The following is a 17577-nucleotide window of genomic DNA, read 5'->3' on the forward strand; positions in this document are numbered from 1 at the left end:
TGTAGTTCCAGCTTTGGGCACTTGGAGGCGCAGTTCGGTCATTCGGAAACCATACAACAATTTTGGCTGACAACATTCAACCTTGTTTTTTTTTGTGAGATCAGTCTGGATGGTATCAGATGGTAATATGGCTAATTGACATATAGCCTAATGCATCCATGGACTTTTTTTGAAATCGATATCAAGATTTTGTGTTAAAACGTATATTAATGTATAAGGGAACGTGTATATTTTAGGTCCTGTAATTTTTTCTCTATTACTTTCCATCACAATATACAGAAGGGTAGGTGCTGTAACAAAAAAAAAAAAAAAAATCACTCAGACCATAGACATCCAGTCAATTTTGGATGGCATGCATGTTTCCCCACTGTATCGTCGAATATCTTGGCCTCTGAATGAACTAGAAGCTCAATCTAGGGGTCACTGAAAAGCAGAGATCCTGATTTATAATATTTCATCATTAATAGTTGGTAACATACTTTGCCATTGGTTTTCTTATCATGCTTTTTCTGATGGACTGTAGTTTTTTTTCTGGACATCTGAGATTTAACATTGGATTATTTAACCAAGCAAGCTCACAGACATGTAAGCAATGGCTCATTTGAAAGAAAACAGCCTAAGGAAAGAGTTGATATAGAGTTTGTGGCTATTTGGGGCTTACAGAAGCAGTAATAAGGGAAGACATGAGACCTTTGTTGCCTTACAGAGATCATGTTTCACTTTGTGATTCTTTGATAATCATTCGAACTGTGGTATTAGGGCAACAAAATAATCTATACAGCCACATTCCTAAGAGATCTTTCATTTGATATATGACTTGCATTTTTAAGTGCTATGTGAAAAACTTTTATATTCATACTCATTTCTACACCATCACCTCTAGGTGGCGCTCATTTGTGACTTCAAATCTTTATTTTGTTATTTTATGTAACAAATGCAGAAGTAATGGCATTCAATGAAAAGTTAAGATTCTAAGCTTTAAAATGGTACCACGAGGGACTTCTGTATCCGGGGACTTTTTCAATTTAAGCGTAAACGTATTGCCTGCTTCTGGCCACGCCCACAGAGTAGCCCATAGAGTTTAAGGAGTTAAAATGACTTTGAACATGAAAAAAAATAAAATATATATATATTACTTTTTTGATAGTGAAAAATTAGACCAAGATTTAACTTACTATTCTTATTTCAAGTTATCAGTTATTATTCAAAGTTTAATCAAGGCTGTTCAAAAGCAGAATTCTTCCACAAACCCTGTTGCTGTGATCGCTGACTTTGATGATTAGGTCGTTTTTTCTTAGATCCCACACTGAGGCTTTTCCGCTGGGACTGGCCGAAGCCAAGATGTGCTGCACCTGTCTGTTCCACGCAACACAGCTGATGTCCTCTAGAGGCTAAAACAACAACAACTACAGTCAACACCAGAAACGGAAAGTTCATCAAGTCAAACTTTGAATGTTTAATACTGTTTGTTCAAATCACTGTGATAGCAATTACCACCAATCACATTCAGAAAAACAGATTAAAACATAAGCACCATGCATATACACTATCTGTATCAAAATGAAAGAACTAAAGCAGACTTTTTTTTGAGTGGTGTGTAAGACCTGTACCTGTGTTTTGGGTCCTGGTGTCATCGGGGAGCTGAAGCTGTTCAAATCCCAAATGTAAATTTCTGACTCATTTCCTCCAGATGCCACAAGGTTTGTCTAAAAAAGGAAAAGTCTACTACTAACTATTAACTATATAAAAAATCATAATTCTTGTACACAGTGACAGAAGTCAAGGATGAAAGCTTGGTTTGTGTGATTACCTGAAATGAGTTCACGTCAAGAGCTCTGACTGGCCCTGTGTGCTTCTCGCTCTGTGAAATGATCACTTCACTGTCACCAGCAATGATTTTAGAGGCATCATAGAGGATAATGTTTCCATTCTCCCCTCCAGCAATGAGAACTCCTGATGGCAAACCCTCGGATTCAATGCCATGAGCACCCCACACAAGCTTGTGGTATCTGGCGACAGAAAAGAAGGGTTACTGGATTAGTTTATGTTAAAGGAATAGTTCACCTAAACGTTACATTTCTGTCATTATTTACTTATCCATCCTCATGTCATTTCTAACCCAGGCAGTATGACTTTTTCCGTGGAACACAAAAGGAGAAGTTTTGAAGAATCTCAGAGCTGCTCTTTTCCATACAAAGAAAGTGAATGGTGACTTACACGGTCAAGCTCCAAAAATGACAAAAAAGTACCATAAGTGTAGTTCATTCGATTTATGTACTATATTCCAAGCATTCTGAAGCCATATGATAACTATGTGTGAGAAACAGACCAAAATTTAAGTTATTATTTTCCAAAAAATCTTGTTGTGGCTCAATTAAAAAGAAAAAGGGCATCGACACAAGGGGTGGGTAAAATATTGATTTCCCAATCCATTGTTCAAACAAAGATTGCAATCTCGATATTGATTCTTAAATCCCCAGATCGATCTTTTACTCTATGCACAACCCTCCACTACAATGAGAGGAAATCACTAACATTTGCAAACAAATTTCATTCTATGTGACTAAAAATGTATATATTTGGAAACTGGCTGATAAATGTTTAGATTTCACTCACCAGTGAATGAATTGTTTAGTATAGTATAGAGTATTCAGCAGTGAGATCCTTTTACTGTGTGTTGAGTGTAAAAGTTGTTCCGTGTAATGTGTGTCCAAAGACAAGATCCACGCAACCGATTTGTCACTGAATAAGATCTATTATACCCTTTCGGTTCTTTACAGTCAGATGGAAATCAAATTAATAAAAAAAAGAAACATTTAATTCTAATTACTCATAGCAGGGATGAGATAAAGCCATTCGAGTTTCTCTCGTTAACATACGCTTATTTACATATGCTCTTTACAGAAATGCCTGTTTTCTTAAAGAGACAGTACTGGTTTAACAGTGATTAACAACTTAAATTTCAGCCTGTTAGGGGGCCTGGGCAGCTCAGCGAGTATTGACGTTGACTACCACCCCTGAAGTCACGAGTTCGAATCCAGGGCATGCTGAGTGACTCCAGCCAGGTCCCCTAAGCAACCAAATTGGCACGGTTGCTAGGGAGGGTAGAGTCACATGGGGTAACCTCCTCGTGGTCGCGATTAGTGGTTCTCACTCTCAATGGGGCACGTGGCAATATGTGCGTGGATCGTGGAGAGTAGCATGAATCTCCACACGCTGTGAGTCTCCGCGGTGTCATGTACAGCAAGCCACATAAGATGCGAGGCACATGATCCTCCGCCACCCGGACTGAGGTGAGTAACTGCGCCACCATGAGGACCTACTAAGTAGTGGGACTTGGGCATTCCAAATTGGGGAGAAAAAGAGGATCAAATAAAATAAAAATGTCAGCCTGTTCCTCAAACATAGCTATTTAAAGGCTTCAAATAACGATGTAACATGCAGTAGTTATACGGACTACTTTTATGATAGTTTTATAGTGTTTTTATCTTTTCTGGAGCTTGACAGACCTGGTTATAATAAACTGTCTTTGTATGGAAAAGAGCTGCATAAAGATTGTTCACAACTGTGAAGTGACAAAAGTGATGAATTACAAATAAATCAATGTTTTCATAGAGAAACTCTAAAATGCAATCGAAGTTGCAGTAAGTCACACTAAAAGATCCAATAAATAAATACATAAATCTAAGAACTTATGAAAAAATAAGCATTTAAAAGTCATCAAGGTTCAAGTTGTCAATCCATACATTTTCTAAAATATAAACCTCTGTACAAGGGTACACGGTAACATTTTTTTGGGTGTCATTTGCATGAGATGCCAGTGTAAATTGTTACCATACAGTGAGATCTGATGTCAGTACCTGTGCGGAGAGGAGAAAGAGCCACATGATTTCATGGCCAACGTGGGCTCAGCCAGATCCAATTCAAAGATCTCCAGTGATGCATTGGTGCTGAAAGTCGCATCGAGCTGCTGAGCCGAGGTACCTGAACACAGAAACATCCATCAATAAGTTGAATAAGACAAAGATTTTAAACCCGGTTTTCCAACTTTTTGACCAATACATTTAAATGACTTTTACATGACCTTTCCAGTCATTTGTGATTACTAGATAAGCGTTTTTAAAATCATTTTGATACAGATCCATTTGCTTATGAACCATAATAAACCTGTTTGATAAATTCATTGAAAAGAACCGATTCAACAGAATGATTCACTTCCAGCAATCAAATTGGACATCACTATTATTTCCAAGCTAGTTGAACTCAAATAACATTAACAAACATTACATAATGATTAACAGATCGTTATTAGCACATTCAAAGAGGTTGAAATGTTGTGGAACTTTGATTAAAAATGTTTACATTCAAATTTGAAAGCAGGGCCCTTTTTACGCCATACGTAATGCTCAAGTTCTTCCCAAACAATTCAACCTTGGATTTATCAGACGGCAAAACATTTTCCGAATAGCGTTGTGGAGTATCAAGTTGGTCTTTGGCAAACTTTAGGCACGCATCAATGTGTTTTTTTTTTTTTTTTTGGAAAGCAGTTGCTTCATTCGTGGTGTCAAATGTTTTCCATATAGTAGACCCATGAACAGAGATGTTAACCAGTTCCAATGAGTTCTTCAAATCTTTAGCAGTCACTCTTTTCGTTTTTTTACCTCATTGAGCATTATGTGACGTGCCCTTTGAGTCATCTTGGCTGGACGGCCACTTCTAGGGAGAGTAGCCACAGTACTTATTGGTCTCCACATATAGACAATAGGGCTGAAACGATTAGTTGACGTTATTGACAACGTCGACAATGAAAAAAATTGTCGACAAACATTTTCGTTGTCGAATAGTTGTTTGATCTCATTTAACGTAACATGAGATCACATTAAACACCAATGATGATGTGCAAGAGCAGCACTGCAGTTCGCACCTGACTGAGGAGGGGAAGAAAACAGCTCACAGTCCAGATGCACTCTAAACTTTCCAAATAGCTTCAGGTGATGTATATCGCAAAGTATGAGGGAATTGTAATGTAAAAATAAAAAAATAAGTAAATACAGAAGCACTCTCATTGTGGAATAAGTGGAGCTGGAGCTGCTGTTCTGTGAAGCAAAACTTTCGTGTTGAGCGTCTTTAAAGGAAAAACCCCGGCGTTACATTTTTAATGCAGTTATATTTAATGCATTATAGCTTTATTAAAGTTCAAATAATACGGAAGCAGGTCATGTAAATAACTACGAACTCGCAAACTGGCATTCCTCTGTGCAGTCAGCGCCTCTTCTATGAGTTGCATGAATGTCCTAATCTAAGGGGGAAGAGATTGAAAATGCACCAGTCTGAGGCACACTCTATCGCAGCCCCAATCACCCCCTGCGGAGCAAACATAATCGCAGCCCCCCAGCTCCAACCTCCACAGTGATGGCCATGCCTCCCTGCATGACTGTGATGATCGGCCAGGTTAGGAGACAGCTGGAGAGACTTCATCAAGGCAAGGCTGCAGGCCTTGATTGTATTAGTCCCAGGGTCCTTAAGTCCTGTGCTACCCAGCTGTCTGGTATCTTGCAATACATCTTTAACCCTTTGTGCTACTCCATCTGACCTCAACGACTTCAGACTAATTGCCCTAATGTCATATGTCATGAAAGTACTGGAAAGACTGATTCTGGCCTACCTTGGACCACAGGTAAACCTTGCTTTAGACCTTCTTCAGTTTGCTTATCAGCCTTATGTGGGTGTGGACTTATGTGGGGCTGTCATCTACCTGCTGCAGCGTGCTCACTCTTACTTGAATGGTAGGAGGCACTGTGGGAGTCATATTTTTTTATTTCTCCAGTGCCTTTAATACCATCCAACAACTTCTACTGAGTGAGAAGCTGCTCGGGATGGGTGCCAGTCAGCGCGTCTACTGTCTCCTGGATTGCTGACTATCTGTCCAACAGACCCCAGTTTGTGTGGCTGGGGAGCTCCTTGCCTGATATGGTGGTTAATAACACTGGAGCACCACAGGGGACTGTACACCTCAGATTTCCAGTACAACTCTGAATTATGCCACCTGCAGAAGTTCTCTGATGATTCTGCAGTGGTGGGGTGTATTAGAGACGGATGGGAGTTGGATTACAGGGAACTGGTGGATAACTTTGTGGAGTGGAGCAGCAGGAATCATCTGCTCAATGTAATCAAGACCAAGGAGATGGTGGTTGATTTTGGACCAAGCCCATAGACATTATGAGTGAGGGGGTTGAAATTGTTGAGCACTACAGGTACTTGGGTGTTTACTTGAACAACAGACTGGACTGGAGGACCAACATTGACATTGTGCACAAGAAGGGGATGAGCAGACTCTATTTTTTTGTGGAGGCTCAAATCATTCAGTGCATGCACAAAGATACTGGAGATCTTCTACCAGTCTGTGGTCGTGAGTGCCATCTACTGGGCTGTGGTATGTTGGGGGTGTAGCATCAGTGCCAGAGATGCCAGCAGGATTAATAAACTCATTTGCAAGGCCGGATCTACCATTGGTCAAAACCTGGAGGTGTTTGAGTCAGTGAGGAGCAGAAGGTCACTGAATAAACTGCTTTCTATCATGGAAAATCCATCCCATCCCATCTATAAAACACTACAAAGACAGCGGAACTCATTTTCTAACAGACTTATTCAGCTCCACTATCATAATGAATGTTATAGGAAAACATTCATACTTTTCACCATAAAACTTTATAATAGCTCACCTTTGTGTGACAGGTGAATACACTATTTTACTACCTTCTGAACATATTGTTTTTATTACTATAATTTATATATTGCACAGATCTTATTTGATATTCAGTGTTTGTTATGTGGATCTGCAATCTGCTTTTTGTATTATTGTTATTCTTTTTTTTTTTAATCCCCTTTTTCTCCCAATTTGGAATGCCCAATTCCCACTACTTAGTAGGTCATCGTGGTGGCACGGTTACTCACTTCAATCCGTGTGGCGGAGGACAAGTCTCAGTTGCCTCCACTTCTGAGACCGTCAATCCACGCATTTTATCACGTGGTTCCCTGTGCATGACACCGCGAAACTCACAGTATGTGGAGGCTCATGCTATCCTCCATGATCCACACACAACTTACCATGAGCCCCACTGAGAGCGAGAACCACTAATCGCGACCACTAGGTGTTTACCCCATGTGACTCTACCCTCCCTAGCAACCAGGCCAATTTGGTTGCTTAGGAGACCTGGTATTATTGTTATTCTTAATCTATGCTGCTGTAACACAACAATTTCCCTCGTGGGATCAATAAAGTATATTTAACCTAATCGCGGGGGCGCGATTTGGAATGCAGCTAGATTATAACGTGATGGATCACCACTTACTGAATCATAATATATGTGTCACTGTGAAGAAATTTGCCAATATAAGAGAGAGAGTTTGTTTTTTGTGAGTTAAAGATGGATTGTGAACAGAAAGGTGAGAGAGGGTAGTCTTCGCCCCATTATACACTGCAACAAAATACGTTTTTGATTTGTTTTTGTTTGGCTTGCTTTCCAATATAAATATCTAAAACTCCTTTAAAACAACGTACATTTTCTTTAGCAGCTATACAGTAGAAGAAAAAATTGTTATCTGAGAATGTTGAATATAATATTAAAAATACTAATATTTTTAAATATATAAAAATCCCTTAAAAAAAGATGCATTCACCTGAGAAGCAGCATATCAGATATTTAGACTTGCTTTTAGAGAATAGATCTTGAATATAAGTGTATTTTGTCTTTACTGCATTCGCAGAAGTATAACCAAGTGAAAAAATACACTTATATACAAAATACACTTCTATTTAAGATACATTCTCTTAAAGCAAGTCTAAATATCTTATGTTACTTCTCAAGTAAATGTATCTTGTTTTAAATATTTTTAGACAATTTTAAATGGAAAACAAGACAAATACACTTGATAACAATAGGATTTTTTGCAGTGAATTTCTTTACTTAAACTTAATAAAAAGTATTTTTTTCCCCTTTAATTCAATGAATGTCATTTAGAGGTATTTTTAAAAGATGATTTTGTCCTCTTTATTGTTAGCAAGCACGTTTAATACAACCTATTAAGTCAGGCACAAGCTGAATAATTGGTTAAGAGCTAATGATTAATCGCCGAATAGTCGAAAAATCGTTAGATTAATCGATTACCAAAATAATCGTTAGTTTGTCAATTTGTCTAACTGTGGACAGATGAATATCTAAGCTCTTCAAGATAATTTTGTAACCCTTTCCAGCTTTATGCAAAGCAACAATTCTTGATCATAGGACTTTTGAAATCTCTTTTGCGAGGCATGGTCCACGTCAGCAGATGCTTCTTGTGAATAGCAAACCCAAAATGTTTGATTGCTTTTTATATGTCAAAGTAGCTCTAACCCACACCTCCAATCCGGTTTCATTAATTGGATGCCAGGTTTGCCAACTCCTGACTCTAATGAGCTTTTTTTGGTCATCTTTAGCCTAAGGGTTCACTTACTTTATTCCACAGCACTGTGAATGTTTAATGGTATGTGTTCAATAAAAACATGACATTTTAATTTGTTGTGTTTTGTTGGCTTAAGCACAATGTGCTTTGTCTATACTTGTAACTTTAATGAAGATGAGATCACATTTTATGACCAATTAATGCAGAAAACCAGCCAATTCCATAGGGTTCACATACTTTTTCTTGCCACATATATATATATATATATATATATATATATATATATATATATATATATATACACATATATATATAGTTCATGTTATATTTAAGGAATGGCCATGTTCAATACAAGTGAAGCTCAATCAACAAAATTTGTGGGATATTCTTGATTACCATGAAAAACAATTGTGATTACAGTAAGGCACTTACAATAGAGGTGAATGGGACCTTAACATAAACATTAAAATACACACGGTTTCAAAAGTATAGCCACAAGATGTACATTTTATACATGATTTTACCATGATAAAATCCCAAACTAACCTTATCAGTGTAAAGTTATATCCAATATCGGGATTACAGGGGTTTGTTTTCATGACTACAGTGTTATTAGATACACCTTTACACTGATGAGTTATTTTGTCACACTAAATTCATGTTAACATGTATAATGTTTACATCCTGTGACTACACTTTTATCGACTGGCCCCATTCACTTCCATTGTAATGGTCTTTCTTTTAACACGAATTTTGCATCTTTTTTTTTCTCTTTTCTTTGTGGAAATCAACGTTATGCCACAAATGCTGTTAATTGGAGCCTGGTAGCTCAGCAAGTATTGACGCCGACTACCACCCCTGGAGTCACGAGTTGTGCTGAGTGACTCCAGCTGGGTCTCCTAAGCAACCAAATTGGCCCGGTTGCTAGGGAGGGTAGAGTCACATGGGGTAACCTCCTCGTGGTCATGATTAGTGGCAAGTTGTGCGTGGATCGTGGAGAGTAGCACGAGCCTCCACATGCTGCGAGTCTCCGCAGTGTCATGTACAGCGAACCACGTGATAAAATGTGTGGATTGACCATCTCAGAAGCAACTGAGACTTGTCCTCCGCCACCCGGACTGAGGTGAGTAACCGCGCCACCATGAGGACCTAGTAAGTAGTGGGAATTGGGCATTCCAAACTGCTGTTAATTGAGCTTAACTTGTACTGAACCCGGAACATTCATTTAAGCATTAGCTATACAATGTTTATTAATGACTTATTAAAAATATTGTACTAAAACATAGAAACAAACACTTGTGTTTATCTCTTGACTTGATGGGCTGATACAAGTCAAATTTCTCAGTTCTACTGGACCATATGATTGGAATACTTGTGCAATGTCTGGAGGCATTAGTGCAGCAAATAACCAGTTAGTTACCTGCTGCCAGATATACAGGGTGTTGCTGCACTGGACTCCACGCCTGAATGGCTGTTCGGTTAATTTCTTTTAGCTTCATCCTATGACACAAAAACACCACAGAGTTATTATTGAGCCAATACATGTGTTATGAGCTATGATTACATGAACAGCTTCAAATATATATTTTCTCTAAAACTCTATACACAAATCTAGTACTCCAAGACAATTAAAAATGCAGTATAGAGATTAACTGAAAGAACCTCCTGAAGATAATGCATTAATAACTCATAACCCTAATCAAACATTTTATTATATCATAGCAGCAAGTAAACAAGTGGCTCTGACATGTAGGAAATATTCAGGAAGCAGCAAGCTTGGAATGCCAATAATATCCTCATGATAAATCATTTAAGACATCAGATAACACATTCACAATATAGTTTCAGGCTGTTCTGCAGTTACTTAACAGGCGATTAATTCATTTCTTGTTATAATACATTGCAATGCATTAGAAGAAACAGCATGTAACAATCAATTTATTGAAGTAAATGCCTATTTGTGATATCTATATACTTACTTTCCATTTAAAACAAATAATACTGTAGCAGAGAGGCTAATGCAGCAATCCACAAAGGGATTTTCATAGTTTTTAAAGTGTTTACCTTCACTTTTCGTGCTTCCACCACTCAAACACAGTCTCTTCCACGCATAAACCACTAGTGTTAACGTGAATTAACGGTATAACTTTATAAGATCCGTGTGTTTGTGTTGGAGGTACGTCCCGGCTGCCGATGGACTGAATTCCACGTCTCCACTGCTATACATCAACGTGGCACAGTAAGGTCCGCCCACCGCCGTGACGACTTCCGTCAACAACTCCCTCCCCCTCAGGCGACGAATTCCGGCGGAAGAACTCTTTGTTGTCTAGTGTTTAGTTGCTGTGGTGTTTGCGCTGCTCAAATCACAATTAGTGATGCTAAGAGCATCTTCAAAATGTTTATTTGCGGGTTGTAATATTATTTTTATATGTACGTGCGTTTTCATGTATGAAATCCTTTTGACATACATGTGGGCATATTGATCACATTAATATCAGTGTACACTCCCTTACAAAAAAAGCATGGTATAGTCAGATGGCAATGCCATGGTACTTTGATATACAGTATATTATGGTAAATAATGAACTGAATAATTACCATATTCAGAAACCATAGTATTTCCATGGTACTTCAGGTTACCTCATAGAACACCATGCTATTAACCATAGTGCATGCATAATTCCATAAATATGCCAACCTCCCACTCACATTCACTAACATTAATAACAATGTGATAGCGGGTGGCAAATAAGACATAGCTCAACAAACTGTAAATAATTGGAAGTGGAAATTGATGTCAGTTTGTAGGCAAACTTGGAAGGCTAATTCGCTAGTATTATTTTTCATTTTATCCCCTTTTCTCCCTAATTTTGCATGCCCAATTCCCACTACTTACTAGGTCCTCGTGGTGGCGTGGTTACTCACCTCAATCCGGGTGGCGGAGGACAAGTCTCAGTTGCCTCTGCTTCTGAGACAGTCAATCTGTGCATCTTATCACGTGGCTCGCTGTGCATGACACCGTGAAGACTCACAGCATGTGGAGGCTCATGCTACTCTCCGCGATCCACGCACAACTTACCACGCGCACTACTGAGAGCGAGAACCACTAATTGTGACCACGAATAGGTTACCCCATGTGACTCTACCCTCCCTAGCAACCGGGCCAATTTGGTTGCTTAGGAGACCTGGCTGGAGTCACTCAACACATCCTGGATTCGAACTCACGACTCCAGGGGTGCTAGTCAGTGTCAATACTCACTGAGCTACCCAGGCCCCTTATAATGGCAGTTTTGGATGTATTAGTAAAATGAGGTCTGTGGTAAACACTTGAAGATACTATGATTATTTTATTTTTTCTACGATTTGTTCTTGCATTAGCAAATGTAAAAAAAAACTAGTTTGACAGAACTGTTAAGTGCTCCAGTGACTAAATTAAAACTAAATAAAACTAAGTTAGCGATTTGAGATTTCTTGTTGTAGGTATGTACCATTTCTGTGTCAAGTAAATTTGACTTACTTGGGCTACACCTTTAGAAGCTTCAACAATATTATTTCTTCTCTCAGAGTACATCACCTGGACTAAAGACTGTCAGCCTGCATTGCTGTATTCATTGGTGAAATAGAAAATAGAAATAGAAAGTTGAACACGGGTGAATGGGTAAGATGAGCCAGTGGGTAAGTTGAGACACCCCTGTTTCTAGGCAACTGTGCAATGTTTTGGTGAGTTTGTTGTCACAACAAATGAGAAAAATTGACCATGGATCATTCAAAATGGCAAACCTCTGGGGAATCACCGGTTGTAAAAACAAAGAAACCCCGAACAGAGCAGAGTCTACAAGCAAAAAGGGAAAGCGACAAGAGTCCGTAATAAAACCCGAATCAAAATCGGCTTGGTTTTTCAGAGGTGGTGACAACTCCAAGATCTGAAAGGATTTAAAAGCGACCCAGAGATGGCTTTTTTTTCTTTCTCAACAGGTAAGATATTTTATTGATATGGTTTATGTATAGTTGTGTAATCACACTCACACACACACACACACACACGTCTGTGTGTGTAGTGAAATCTAATTATACTGTAATCGGTGCAGAACTTTTCACTTGCTAGCACACGTGTGTATTTTTTTTAATAATGGCAATAATTTATATAAATAAATCCTTTAGTCCTAGGTTTGCCAAGGACATGTGAGTCTTGAAATGATGTTGACCACTGTTTGGTAACAATGACAATCTATAAATTAGTTACTACTGTGGTCTATTTGGACAGAATATCCTGCAGTTAAAAAAACTTTACAACATTTGACCTTATCAGACTAGCAATCATTATGTCTAATGTTAATGAACGTTGCCTAACTTTTGTAACGTCATTTATTTCAAAACATCAATGTTTCCAATAGGTCAAAACAACAGCAGAAGATATGGCACTTACCTGCTCAGATGACATGATTTCGGATATCTGTCTTTTCCTTTCTTTCGTTATTTATTTGTCCATTTGCTCTGATAAGATGTCCTGTATCCATGTGTACACCAGTGCCTCGAACCACATTCATCCGCGCAGAGTACTTTTGCAAGTACAACCAAAACAATGTTCTTCCGCAAGACGTATGCAGTTTTATGTTTTTTACCGCTAGAGGGCCAAAAGTTACATAGTGTAGCTTTAAATAACTTAAAACATAAGATCAACATACAGTACACTCTTAGAAGGAAAGGTTCCATATAGAACCCTAAAGAGTTCTATCACTCGCTTCATATTTGGAACCCCTAAAAGGTTCAATATAGAACCCTTTATAAGGGTTCTTTGAGCCAGGTGGAAAGGTTCTATATATAACCTTTTAGGGGTTCCCAAAATGCAAACATAATATTTGGTTTTTGTTTAGTTTTTAAATATTTTGTTTGTTTTATTACCAGAAGAACATTTAATATACGAATTGAATAGTCCATATACTATATAACTAAGAAAGTGAAATAACCATATAAAAGTCATTTAAGTATCATTTAGTAAAGTATTTTTAATAGTTTGTATTTACAACAACACACACAATAATTAGCACAATTCATACTGCAATAGTTATGAGTTATGAGAATAAATCCACAGGTTTGTAATAATAAGCTAAAAATTAATTAGTAGTAATATTATTTATATCAAAATCCTAAACATTAAATCATTTAAAATTAACTAAGAGTTTACATTATAATCATAAGAAAGATTAATAAACAAGTAAAAAACTAAGTGTCAGGATCCTGTCACTTTGTCAGTCATGTTCGGCCTGGTTCGGTTTCTCTTCTGGTTCGGGATCCGGACACTCACGCTCCATGTCTTGTCTTTTTCAGGTTCGGTCCTCTTCCCATGTGCTCTTTTGTCAGTCTTGTGTGTTGTGTGAGTGCACATGGCTGTGTTTAGTCCTTCATCACCATGGTAGGGTTGCACCAGCTGTGCGTAAGGTCATGTAAGTTGGGACGTAAAGTTCACACTAAGGGCTTAGTTACAAACTATCTAGTAGTTACTAAGTCAGTGCTTAATTTAGTTGCACCACCTGTTCTTAAGGCAAGACTTAACTAGTAGGTCGTAACCTCTCCGTAAAGTAATGCGTAGTCGCATAATAAGATGTTTACCTGTATTTATCCAATAAACAGCCTTCAAATGTGTACACAAGTGTTAAAAAGCTGTGAATTTCAGTTTGATCTTGTTACGGTTGAAGTTCAAAACTTGTTTGCTCACAACTCTCAGCTGTAATAAATTATATCCCCATTAAAATAGGATACGTAATAAAAGTAGATTTGATAAATCGTATATTTGCCCTGTGTAAATAACAATATGTAGGAACTGTATCTAAAATATTAACTGGTGATAAATCAATACTAATACAACAGGCTAGAAAAATAGACATTTATTAATTTTAATATCCTATAAATATTTTGAAAGTGTTGAAACTTGAATCCGGGTGACGCATCCTGAAAACTGCACCGTTAGATTGGCTTCATGCTGAAGAGCCGCTTCCAAGTGTTTTTTTTTTTCATTCTCTCTCATAAATGTAAACGAGTGTAAATGTCAACATCATACTGTATGTCGAAAGGATTGATGCCTGTCGTGCACAACATGAGCTCATTGATGTCATTAAATGAGTCTGACTTTTTTATTCCAACCTTTACTCCTGGTCAGACGCTGCTGTAAATATTTAGTTTATACGTAGGGTTACGTCCTACATAAGTTTAATGGTGCAATGCTCAAATATTTAGTAGTGCATAAATAGTGACTTATTGCTCATAGTGTGCCACAACTAACCTAAGTTGTAACTTACATATAGCTGGTGCAACCGTCTCCATGTGCACTCGTGTCTGTTTTAGTCTGTGTGTTAGCACATGGCTTTGTGTTTGTGTGCCATGTGCTTCCCTGACTCTGCCTCCTTGTTACCCTTATCACTCTCCCTCATTTAGTCCTTGTTATGTTAATTGTCTTCACCTGTTCCTCATGTGCCCTACCTGTATATATTGTACTCCTTTTCCCATTTGAGTTTGTTGGATTGTTTTGTTCTCATGTTCAGTCAGTGGTTTGTTGTGCTGGCTTCAGTTTGGTTTGTAATTGTTTTTTCCTCTTTAGTTGGTTTCTCCCTTGAGAGTGTTTTGGTTTCCCTGTTTGTATTACTTATTTAATAAGTGTTTATTTTTTGCCTCATTCCTGCTTTTGGGTCCTCATTCCTGAAGCAGTTCGTGATATATACCTTTTATGATGTTGTTTTGAAGTCAAATGTCCCCTTTGACTTCCAATTGTCGTGGCTCTGATGTTGATGTCCAGAGCTTCAGAAGTAGGGTGAAGGTCTTTGCTAAAACCCATGTCAAATTAATATGGCATCTTCAATAAAAAAAATTAAAAACAATTACAATATTTTTGTAGGCTACATGACAATAAGACTACAAACACTGAATACTCACAAGTTGAGAAATTGAAACCTTTCCATCACTTTCTCTCGTTGACTTGGAACATTTAACATATTCACGCTCTTGAACAGAGCTTGATTAATCTCTTTATTATCAGTGCAGTATGCTTGTAGTACTAGGCTGGTCATGTGATTCTCACATGGCAGCCCCCACATTCAATGCTGTGATGTGGTCCTGGAAACTTGTTTAGTTTTTCCCATGTCTTCTAGATGCAAAAAAGTAAAACAAATTATAACATAACTTGGTATCAGGATTACTAGTCAATCCACAACAGAGATTTTAGTGATTCAAGTTTGAAATTACTTGCCTCCTGGCGGAGAATATCCTGGACAAAACAGTTTTGTTGACATTTATTCTTTGTGCTTGCTGAAATAAATGTGTAAGTCATAAATAAGGAGTTAGGTCAAAATAAATAAAAATAACATAACATTAATCAACAAATTAATTTATTTCTCTTACTTACCAGGGTAACGTCACCCTCAAGCTTTCAGCTCAACCAACTTTCCGTGACAGTTAAAATTTGAAATAAACTCAGCAAAAAAGAAACATCCCTTTTTCAGGACACTGTATTTTAAAGATAATTTCGTAAAAATCCAAATAACTTTACAGATCTTTATTGTAAAGGGTTTAAACAACGTTTTCCATGCTTGTTCAATGAACCATAAACAATTAATGAACATGCACCTGTGGAACGGTCATTAAGACACTAACAGCTTACAGATGGTAGGCAATTAAGGTCACAGTTATAAAAACTTAGGACACTAAAGAGACCTTTCTACTGACTCTGAAAAACACCAAAAGAAAGATGCCCAGGGTCCCTGCTCATCTGCGTGAACATGCCTTAGGCATGCTGCATGGAGGCATGAGGACTGCAGATATGGCCAGGGCAATAAATTGCAATGTCCGTACTGTGAGACGCCTAAGACAGTGCTACAGGGAGACAGGAAGGACAGCTGATCGTCCTCGCAGTGGCAGACCACATGTAACAACACCTGCACAGGATTAGTACATCTGAATATCACACCTGCAGGACAGGTGCAGGATGGCAACAACAACTGCCTGAGTTACACCAGGAACACACAATCCCTCCATCAGTGCTCAGACTGTCCGCAATAGGCTGAGAGAGGCTGGACTGAGGGCTTGTAGGCCTGTTGTAAGGCAGGTCCTTACCAGACATCACCGGCAACAACGTCGCCTATGGGCACAAACCCACCTTCGCTGGACCAGACAGGACTGGCAAAAAGTGCTCTTCACTGACGAGTCACGGTTTTGTCTCACCAGGGGTGATGGTCGGACTCGCTTTTATCGTCGAAGAAATGAGCGTTACACCAAGGCCTGTACTCTGGAGCGGGATCGATTTGGAGGTGGAGGGTCCGTCATGGTCCGGGGCAGTGTGTCACAGCATCATTGGACTGAGCTTGTTGTCATTGCAGGCAATCTAAACGCTGTGCGTTACAGGGAAGACATCCTCCTCCCTCATGTGGTACCCTTCCTGCAGGCTCATCCTGACATGACCCTCCAGCATGACAATGCCACCAGCCATACTGCTCGTTCTATGTATGATTTCCTGCAGGTAGGAATGTCAGTGTTCTGCCATGGCCAGCAAAGAGCCCAGATCTCAATCCCATTGAGCACGTCTGGGACCTGTTGGATCAGAGGGTGAGGGCTAGGGCCATTCCCGCCAGAAATGTCCGGGAACTTACAAGTGCCTTGGTGGAAGAATGGTGTAACATGTCACGGCAAGAACTGGCAAATCTGGTGCAGTCCATGAGGAGGGGATGCACTGCAGTACTTAATGCAGCTGGTGGCCACACCAGATCCTGACTCTTACTTTTTGATTTTGACCCCACCCCCCTTTGTTCATGGACACATTATTCCATTTCTGTTAGTCATATGTCTCTCAAACTTTTTCAGTTTGTCTTAGTTGTTGAATCTTTTTATGTTCATACAAATATTTAAACATGTTAAGTTTGCTGTAAATAAAAGCAGTCAAAAGTGAGAGGACATTTCTTTGTTGCTGAGTTTAGAACCCCAAAAGAGTGTAGCATGAAAAGCAGCTAGTTTTAAACACATCAGATGTCTGTAGCGCCCCTTAAAATTAGGATTTTGCCCTGTCCCACCCTGGAGGCATTGACCTTCTACAACATTTATACTTCACAACTGTTTTTAAATATTGTAGGAAAACTATCATGCCACAGAACT

General features: G+C 38.6%; 1 protein-coding gene across 11 annotated transcripts in view; it reads right to left on the minus strand.

Moving 5' to 3' along the window:
* LOC127434045 (protein transport protein Sec31A-like) overlaps positions 1-10668 on the minus strand; it is a 39039-nt gene extending 28371 nt beyond the window's left edge. For all 11 annotated transcript variants that reach the window (XM_051686491.1, XM_051686490.1, XM_051686489.1 and 8 more), the window contains exons 1-6: positions 10507-10668; positions 9863-9942; positions 3861-3984; positions 1811-2009; positions 1611-1706; positions 1251-1391 (exon numbers count right to left, since the gene is read on the minus strand). In XM_051686491.1, the coding sequence (XP_051542451.1) occupies positions 1251-1391; positions 1611-1706; positions 1811-2009; positions 3861-3984; positions 9863-9941 (639 nt within the window). In that variant the 5' untranslated portion in view covers position 9942; positions 10507-10668. The remainder of the gene's footprint in view (positions 1-1250; positions 1392-1610; positions 1707-1810; positions 2010-3860; positions 3985-9862; positions 9943-10506) is intronic.
* Between the last annotated feature and the right edge of the window lie 6909 nt (positions 10669-17577).

This window comes from Myxocyprinus asiaticus, chromosome 43 (genome assembly GCF_019703515.2).
Source record: "Myxocyprinus asiaticus isolate MX2 ecotype Aquarium Trade chromosome 43, UBuf_Myxa_2, whole genome shotgun sequence".
NCBI lineage: Eukaryota > Metazoa > Chordata > Actinopteri > Cypriniformes > Catostomidae > Myxocyprinus > Myxocyprinus asiaticus.